The sequence below is a fragment of the Spodoptera frugiperda genome, chromosome 31, assembly GCF_023101765.2.
Source record: "Spodoptera frugiperda isolate SF20-4 chromosome 31, AGI-APGP_CSIRO_Sfru_2.0, whole genome shotgun sequence".
Taxonomy (NCBI): Eukaryota; Metazoa; Arthropoda; class Insecta; order Lepidoptera; family Noctuidae; genus Spodoptera; species Spodoptera frugiperda.
This window is the reverse complement of record NC_064242.1, coordinates 5,430,656-5,440,933: the sequence shown is the minus strand read 5'-3', so window position 1 is coordinate 5,440,933 and position 10,278 is coordinate 5,430,656. Positions and strand designations below refer to the sequence as shown.

General features: G+C 33.5%; 1 protein-coding gene across 1 annotated transcript; it reads left to right on the top strand.

Moving 5' to 3' along the window:
- Positions 1–52: 52 nt before the first annotated feature.
- Positions 53–9,638, top strand: LOC118276103 (beta-secretase 1-like). The gene is made up of 9 exons (XM_035594268.2): positions 53–347; positions 1,322–1,441; positions 2,032–2,181; positions 2,717–2,891; positions 3,341–3,585; positions 4,158–4,232; positions 4,460–4,567; positions 4,909–5,043; positions 5,753–9,638. Exons 1-9 carry the CDS (start codon positions 219–221, stop codon positions 6,062–6,064), a joined length of 1,449 nt encoding a protein of 482 aa, XP_035450161.2. The 5' UTR covers positions 53–218; the 3' UTR covers positions 6,065–9,638.
- Positions 9,639–10,278: the final 640 nt, after the last annotated feature.

The window sequence follows — 10,278 nt, the reverse complement described above, 5'->3', positions numbered from 1 at the left end:
ATCCAAAAGACAAGATTTCGAAATAAACTCTATGTATTTATGTCATTGTCAACAAAACAAAGATAATTTGACAGTTGATTGATTTCTTGATGAGCGCATCTTCGTAAATATTTATTTTAATTCATTGTAAACAAACAAAAAGAGAAACGATTCATTGTATAAAACAATTTCTGTGAATTCATTTTACAACCATATAATGTTAGTATAAACCATATAAGATGTCAGTGCCATTTATTGTAATAAGTTCTATTTATTTGAGATACACTTTTGGAGAAGTAATCAATTTGTATGGCGATGCTGGCGAAGCTTATGCTATAGAAGTAAACATAGGCCATCCACACCAAAAGGTAAGAATAAAAAAAAAATCAGATTCAAATTTCAAATAAAAAGAACACGAAAAAAAGTAAAGTGCATTATGTTATGTAGGTAATTTCGTTACTTTGATGTGATTTGGCCAGTTTCCAATAGAAAAAGTTATTTACGAAGTAAAAGAGGTCGTATGGAACACCCTAAAATAAGATATGCATCAAAGTCATTCTTTCTATTTATATTTTTACAATCATTCTGCTCTGTGTAGTCACCAGTCACATGCAAAATCATATTCTTATGTTACTTTGTCAATATAAGATTTGCCTTAAATACTACAAATATGTAGTTGATATTTGTTCAAACTTGAAGCCATATGATAAGAATTTGTATCAAGAATAATGAAGATTAATTTGATGAAACTGTATCTTTTACATTTAACTTTGTAACTGTATACTTTTTTGTTATCCTCTAGAGACTATTGCTGTATGAGACATATCAACCATATCATGCACTGCTTAGATTCATAACATGGGCTAAAAGTTACTTGGTAAAAGGTTAAAAGTTACAAAATTCTTTTATGGTTTGAATGCATTTCTTCTTTTACACTCTTGGCAAAGCAGTTGTGGTCATGATAAATTCAGTTAGGTATTTCTATAAGCCTTATCATTTCTATGTTGAAAATCATTTCTATGTTGTGGTGGCCTGGAGGTCTAACGCTTCTCATGCATGAGGGGGTGACTTTTTCCAACTTATATGTACATTCTAAGATTATTTAGACACCATTGACTAACGGTGAAGGAGAACATCATGACGAAACCTGATCTTATAATTTCAAATTATAAGTTTAATAACTAGTGCTAACCCGCATTGAGTAAATGTGGCGATTATTGCTCATATTTTCTTCAGAAGAGGCATTTGGTCAGCAGTGGCATTGATGTGATTCCTAAAAGATTACAAATTACTTGTTTAGAAATAAATACTTAACTAATTTTCTATTATTATCATATTCCAGTTCAAACTACTAGTTGACACAGGGAGTACAACACTCGCCTTAGCTTCCTATGCTCGGGAAGACAGCAATGTATACTTCCATGCAGATAATTCCAGCAGTCTCTACAATAGTGGCACCACTGTAAGTAAATATTTAATAATAGCTTTATTATATTAGTTTTAGACCTTGATTAACTTTGATTCTTGATGTTTAAAAATCAGAAACCAAAAATATTGTTAGTGACTCATACAACATGAGTCGCAAACAATATTACAAATTACCAATTTATATGATCTTAGTTGTGTTGTTTGTTATGTAACTTATACTGGTTTTTGTTTTGTTTTACTGTTTACTGGTTAATATTTCAACACATAGACTATCTCTGCTTTTTAACTAGTGTCAAGGATGAATTTTTAATTTTGTATGCAACAATATTTTTTTATGATATAAGCCGGTAAACGAGCTTACGGATCACCTGATGGTAAGCAATCGCCGCCGCCCATGGACACCCGAAACACCAGGGGTGTTACAAGTGCGTTGCTAGCCTTTTGGGGTTAGGAATTTATGGGTTGTTGGGGAATCGGGGATTAAGAAGATCGATAAAGGATAATTGGACCTCCGGTAAGGCTCACTTATACAACAAAACAACGCAAGCGTTCTTTCACGTCGGCTTTCTATGAGGGCGTCGTATTACTCTCCACACTTATAATGATTTTAATCTACATTTACAGATAGAAGCAGCATACACTCAGGGTACATGGACGGGCCTCCTTGCTTCAGACTTCATACAATTTCCATCACTAAATATCCCAGAAGTACGCTCAGACTTTGCGCTCATAACAAAGAGTCATGAGTTTTTCACCAAGGCTTCAGTTTGGCAGGTACATTTAACTATATTAATTGAAATTTAGCCTTATTGGCTTTGACAGTAAAGTTCAATATGGAATGTACATTCCTTCATTAATTGAAATTCATCTTAATTGCCTTTGAAAATAGAGTTCAATATTGAATGGCCATGTTTAAATAACACCAACAACAAAGAAATGTTATTTGTAAAGCATTTGTATGTTAATCACAAGCGTGACATTATTCTACTCAAGTTAGACAGTCTCTTTGTAAGCGTAAACTATAATCTAGCAAACATTCGGCTGAAGTGCACATAACTACCTATTAATATGAAGAATGCAGTGGTTTTCCTGTTATACCATGAGACTTATGAGTCTCATGTACATGAAGTGTGACCCAATATCTATAAACTAGGCACAAACAATTCCCTCCCTGCTATTTGCAAAAGAATTAAGTATGTTGTAAAATATTTTTATATATTGAAAAATATTTATCCAAAATCCAATTATACTTTAGTCGACCCTAGGCATCGTAGAATGGCAATCCTACAATCTATATTTTTTATTCCAGGGTCTTTTAGGCCTCGCCTACAACCCAGTTGGAGCTTGGGGAAAATCAGGTGCAGTCGAATCCTGGCTAGACGCACTGGATCGCAACATGAACAAGCCAATGTCATTCCAATTGAAACTCTGTGGTCCAATCAGCACATCTAACACTACACACTATGGATACTTTGAAGTTATTGGTATGTATGAGCTAGCATAGCTACAGTATGAATCCCGTCTAATTAAAAATGTCTTCAAATCATGTGTGTGATTCTTTGAAAGGACACCTAACTATGTACTTTTAGTCAGCAATAGATCAGCCCTTTGTTAGCACCAGGTTTAAAGTGCTTTTCCACCAGAGATTAGCTATACTACGTTGCTGCGGATGCGCTTGGCTTCCACCAATTATATTTATTGGTGCACATAGCCTAGTACATATTTTCATAGCTTAGCTATTACATCTTCGTAGCATAGCTATGTCGATTTGTGATTTATCACAAATGTAGGTATATTTTACTGGACCCACAAATTGGAGCACGAACCTCGTGTTTTGCTGTTAATCTATAGATCGATCAACTTCTGCCAGTTTTAAATAATGGCTATACCATTATATTATGCAACATTATAACATAATTTATTTTCTTCACAGACAACCAAACGCCAAAAACGAATCACAATAAAACATTCCGGACTCCAGTACTAAGGAAGCGATGGTACGAAGTAGGCGTGATAGGTGTCAGAGTCCTAAGTTCATTGACCTCTGAGGCTAAGAACAAAACGACGGATGAAATAAGGGAGCCTGACAAAGATATGTGTGTACAACTGAACACGGTGAAGAGTATTGTTGATAGCGGAACTACACAGATTAAATTGCCTGATAAATTGTTTAGAGAGGTAAGTGATATACTTACTATATTTTTTATGGTATAAGCCAGTAAACGAGTAGACGGATCACCTGATGCTAAGCAATCACCGCCGCCCATAGACACTCGTAACACCAGAGGCGTTATACTTGTAAGTGCGTTGCCGGCCTTTTGGGGGTTAGTAATTGGGGAATCGGGCTTTGGGAAGATTGGGAAGATGGGTATTTTTTTCACATGCACATGACAACCAGACCCGAAACAACAATTTGTGGATCACACAAAGAGTAGGCTTCTAGTAACCTCACACAACGCAACCATTGTTTCTGTGAGGCCCTAATATCACTTTGGTCGAGCCGGCCCATTCGTGCCGAAGCATGGCTCTACCACACTTAAAACTTGAAGATGTTGTAACTGTAACATACTATAATTAAAGACCTCTGAACCATGTTTGTGCATTAAGTTCAAATAAATAAATAGTACTGCTGTTCAATAGTAGAATTCATCTGATTATAGTCTGTCAAGTGATTGCAGAACAATGTGCAACAAGGTATATATTTTCGTCGTTGCTAAAAGATACTAATTATAATAAATTTATGTTTCCAGGTTGTTGATGAGCTAAAGAATGAATTTAGGAAGTCTCAAGTCCTAATCTTAGACGAATTTTGGAATCGAAGAGAGGTAAGTTTGATTCTTGTTTACCAGAAAATACTCAACTGTTCTTTTCTCTTTTTCTGCAAAGAAAGAGAACTCGTCCCTTTCGAGTATTTTTAGGCATGTCACATAGTACAATCTATTCAGTTTTCTTTATAAATTATTTTATTTTGCGTATTATTCATGCACTTTCTCCAAACATCAAAAATTATGTGGTATAGTTGAGAAAAAAATGTTTTGCTTTGTATTCACAGGCTGCATGCTGGTTAGAGCCTCAAGTGTGGACGTTACCTTGGTTAGCCATAGACCTGCTAAGCGCTGATGCTGATAACCAGTACTTCACGTTGGAGATACCACCTCAGGTACATTTTTTGCGTTGTCACACAAAAACAAACATGATTGAAATTCTAAGCATGTAAGAGCGTTTTCGCTTTTTCAAATTCACAGTTATTTCACAGGCTCTCGAATTCTGCCCCTTATGGTAATAGAATTCTCTATTACATGGCCCTCAAAGCAAACTTAGTGAAAATAGATACATTGTATTGTGCACGTTTATCTATTTCGTGGAGATTAAAAGCTCATGATGAAGAGTCCCTATATGACTCGAAACTAGTAGAGCTTTTCTCCATTAATGTACGTGAGTACACCGTGTTTTTTAGTGGTATATTGTGTTCATAAAGTAACTATAGACTTGTATTTCCAGAACTACATGTTAGTGGTGGGTGTCCACAACAGCAGTGACACTTCAGGCACAGTGTCCACGTATTGCTACAAGCTCGGACTAGAAACTGGTTATACGGAGACCGTACTGGGATATACTGCCATGGAAGGATTACAGGTAAGATAATCTTAATATTTTTAACTGAATACAATTTATTATTCGATGGTTTAAAAGCTAATTGATATTATCGCGATATTAATTTATATCACCGAACTTTTCTTCATCAAATGATGTATACAACTCAATATCGCAAAAAATGCCTCTTAGATCAAGTAGCCTCTTAAACGTCGAATGTAGTCACCATCTCCTACTCTTCCCGTGCGTGAGGCAAGTGTCATTAGAATTGACTAAAAATCCACATTTTTGGCAAAGAACAGGCAGCAACATTCTCTGAAAAACCTAAACCTATTCATCTGCGATCTCCAAATCGCCTACTAAGCATCAGCATGCTATAGCAAAAATGTTCTTGTATAAGAAAATATTCTCATATAGAAGAAGCCCTTAGTTCAACAGTTTAGTATCGTGAGCTGTGGCAAACTTCGACTGCACGGTTGGCGCGGTGGCTGGGCAACTGGCTGCCGTGCAACGTATCGCGGGTTCGATTCCCGCACGGAGCAAAATTGTTGTTCCGGGTCTGGGCGTGATGTGTATGTGAACTTGTATGTTTGTAAACGCACCCACGACACAGGAGAAAATACTAATGTGGGGCAACGATTAAAAAAAAATCTATATGAGAATATAGAAGAAGCTCACAGTCGGTAGTATAGTATATCTTGTGTGTGATTGTGCATAGTTTTACAATATAAAAGTAATTATTGTTTTGCAGGTAACCTTCAACAGGTCAGCCGGTTGGATCGGTTTCCAAACATCTGACTGCGGAGCTAACGCCCGCATCACAGGTCCCTACAACACTTCAAATTCTTTAAAAACAACTTGTGAGCTTATAAAGCCAGTTGCAGAAGTAGCGACATCCATACAAGCCGCCCAATGGGCACTATGCGCTATCTCCATAATAGCCGCCAGTGTGCTCTTATATTTACTCGCACCGTGTTTAAAAAACTTATTCTTAAAAAAAATGCCACGGTCACAACAGATCTCCCTCTCGCAAGCAGCCTTAGTTGAAGAGGATTCACCGTGAGTATTAAAAAAAAAAAGATTTCTCGCACAGAATTAGTGAATATTTTCCAACACACAAAATGTTAGCGTGTACAGGGTGTGTATAATAATAATATTGTGCAATAACATTCGTTTTAGTCGTCTATTTCGTAATTTATTAGTAATTGTGTGACAATACACCCTGTATGTAACGTGTAATTCAAGTGATTGTGAAAAAAAAAACTAAATATATATGTAGGTACACTTTTTATTTCGGTGTCTAAAATTTGACTAATGAAAAATTCAGAACTTAAAAAAAACTTATGAAATTTTCACTGTTTTTAATCTATCTTTAAAGCAATTAATCTAACTAAAAGTCTTTTAAAAGTGTGATTTTGTTATTGTAAGTAATTAATAAGTAGTTCTTAATAGTTTAAGATTTAATTCAAAGGATTGTTTGAATAAAAATGAACTTTAATCGACTAATAATAAAACGGAGATTGATACGAACCAATATTATTAGCTCAAGAATTCTACGTCGGAATTCTCAAACCACGGCTTCTGTACCTATTTTAATATTTGCACAAATTGTGTATTGGGAGAAAAATATCTGCAAATAGTTCAAGGTATGTGGCATGTAAGTTCAGCTCAATATTCTCTCTTTAAAAATAATAGGAATCCTTCCACATTTAAATTCATCACTCGCTTTATCACTTGATTTCTCATTACATGCTCACACCATGCGAGTCGATCAGCTTTCCTGGAACCGTATTGTTAGAAATTGCAATACTCCGTAAAAACTTATTTGAAAAGTGTCGTTTGAGAATTCGGATGTAAGTATACAATCGAATTAGTAAAACTGAGCTTCTAATACTAAGTCATACCGTGCATTCCGTGGCATAATTTGAAATAATCGATCTTATTGCAGTAGAGTTACGGCCTTGAAACTCGCACAGAACAAATTGTTATACGATCAAACATTTTTGTTCTCAGTTTTTAAACTGACATAGTCACTAGTAATATTATTAGAATTTAAAACGATTTTTTACCATTTTTATTAGATAGTTTTTGTGAGTTTCTGATATTTCGGCACTGTTGCAACTGCTACTGAATGAAACTCACAAAAACTAATAAACATGGTAAATATCCCGTTTTAAATTCTAATGATATTTCTGTTCTCTATGAGATATGTTTAGAAAAGTCTCCGATACCAAAATTCGAAATTTATAGTGTGATTGTGATAGTTGATAAATACTCAATTTTAGGGCATTGTGGTATGATCTAGTTACGTACTCTAAAAGAGTAGTGTTTTATTTTTAAAGTCTGAGTAGTTAGATAGTTTTAGATTTATCTATCCAATATTTTTAATATCACTTTTAAAATTACACCTCTGCCTATTTATGCAGTATGGCAACATTTTGCTTTACGCAAATGTACCAATAACGTAAAGATTCTATTCTTGAAACTTCATATTATTTATTTTACATCAAAGTATTTTCTGACCAGTAATTGCTAGTAGGGATGGGATGACTATCGATATTCTTTTTCGATATTTTAAATAAAAATACATATCAAATTATAATCGCAATAAAACCAGTAGTGTTGATCTCGATATTTATTAAAACTTTAATGCCTTAGGAAACAGTGTCGCCATCTTTGCGAGCAAACTGGAACTTTTGTAAATATACACACGCTATTATTAAATCAGTATTGCACTTATAAATTTTCTAATCGTTTTGCCATATTATTATAAATGTATTTTATATTAATAAGTAATCACGCTTAGTATGCAATAATACTAAATAGATTTAATTTTATAATTATAGGTAATATTTATTATATTTCACGTATTTGTTTATAAACTAGTATGTTGTGATAGTTGTCTTAAAAAACGCTATGGAAGATCAATTTTTAATAATCTGTTTTTTTTAATGTTTGGTCTAAAATGTCAATTATTATGTTATCGACTTATGTTATGTTCCGTGAAACTGTTTGACGAGGAACTAGACTAGTTTCAAGCCATGATATAGCCACTAAGTAAGCCGATAACATAATAATTAGTATGTCTCACGAAAGTTGTAATAAAAAAAAAGTGTTATGTTTTGTACATTCAGTTCTAAAAAAAATGTCTAAAAACAAAGCATTTATGATCTGTGAACGTACATTTTGACAGAAAAAAAAACAGCAACTCGATGATATTTATAAATAAGCATAAGTATGTGTACTTAAATGTGTGATGTGTCGGTTTTTTTAATTTATTTTTTTCCTATGTGTAATTTATTTCTAGAATCGTTCGTTTCTAAGCGATTTATTATAATTATAATTATGTGTATAATAAGGCGTATAAGAAGCAATGACGTCCGTTCGTGTCGTATGTAGTATTATTTTCTATATCTATTTGCATATTATAATTCATACTGAATGGTATTTTTTTAGTTAAGTGAATGTAGCTAAATATAATGTTGGTGATGAAATAATTAATCGAAAGCTTAAGTCGATCAAGGGGTTTATAATAGAAACATTAATTAAGCTGTACATAGGTACAGTGTCCTTAAAACCTCTATTAATATAAGCTCTATAGTTTACTGTGTTTTTTACGCAAGGTTATGTCATGGACGATGATGTCAGGGAATCATGACTATGAACCCCGGCGTTGTTTGAAATCAGTCGAGTAACCTCGAACAGTTACGTGAGTTAGCCATACAACCTAAATAGGATAATTATTGACGGAAACTGTTTCTTATCATTTAATATTACTGCCATAAAATAGTACCTATTGAGTCCATATCAAAATATCGATTGTCGATTGTTATTTTCGAATTAGATAGGATTTTTGTAATACACTCATACGTTTGTATTTTATTGCAACAGTACTTAATTATTTTTAATGTAATCATAATGTATTATTTTAAGTAATTCAATGAGAACTAGTGTTCTTTTAGTATTTTAGTCAGCTGAATGCCATTTATGTATTTTAATTTCGAAATTATTTGATAAATTCGATATTTATTTTTATTTATGTAACTGTGTGTGTAACTTTATAAGTTGTAGTCAGAAAGTGGCGCTAGTGTCGAAAATGGGAGGTAACCGTCTGTCTTATATAGGTATTGTTTAAAGGGATGAAAGGAATAATGAAAATTGGGGCTACCATCTTTTTGCTTACCAGATGATACTACTATCCACCTCACGTATTTTTATCCAATAGAAAATTAGCCAGTGTTACACAATTTGACGTTAAATTTTTGACAATCGCATGGACATTTGATGAGCAAACAATTATAACCCCTATTAGAAAGGATTATGGATGAATGTAAAATGTATTAGCTAAAGATGACTGAAGAAAGAATGGTTGGTTTATGTGTAGAAAATAGTACGTTAAATGCCGAACGAAATTAAAAACGTGGGGAGTTGATACGTTGCGCCAAACCCCAGAAGATTTGAAATAAGGTGTAGCTATGTAAAAGGTGGTAGGTGTATGATATTACAGTGTTTGACTTTATCTACTTATTTATTATAATATCTATTGTAAATTCTAATGACCAATTTAGGCGAAAGGGTTAAATATTATGAAATTATAAAATATATTTACAATAAATTAATTTGATCAATAAAATAAATTGTTTTATTTTAGTTATATCAAAATAAACACTGTGTATGTACTTTATATTGTAGTCAGAAAGTGGCGACTAACTGTCGAAGAATTGGTAACCAATTCTATTTATAAATTCCTAGTATTTCTGGATGAAAAATAATTATAAATTACCATTTTTTGCTAGTTACGCTACTATAACCTAAATATTGATTATAATACCTAGTAAAATATTATGTTACAGCAATCTAAAGCGTTATTTTCCCGTGACAATAAAAGTACATCCTATCACCCAAGTCAGCTCAAAATCCGTTTAGGAGTTTCAGCGCGATTGACGGTCAAATATCCAAACAAGCAAACTTCACATTTATATTTATGAAGTGTGACTGACGAAAGGATGTTGTTGCATTATATCCTTACGGATTACAAATCGAAGTAGTAATTTCTAGTTAATGGTTTGGCAACGAAATTGCAAAAGGTACTTCCTATTGATACTTTGCTCTAGACTTCCTCGTTGGCAATGATTTGAAATTGGTTACTAGCTAACTGTTCAAAAATGGCCTAGGTGAATATGTATGTTACAGTGTTTGACTTTTCCATAACTAGATACGTGCATTTATTAGACCTTAATATCGATTGGTGCATAAAATGCGTGAGGACAGACCACT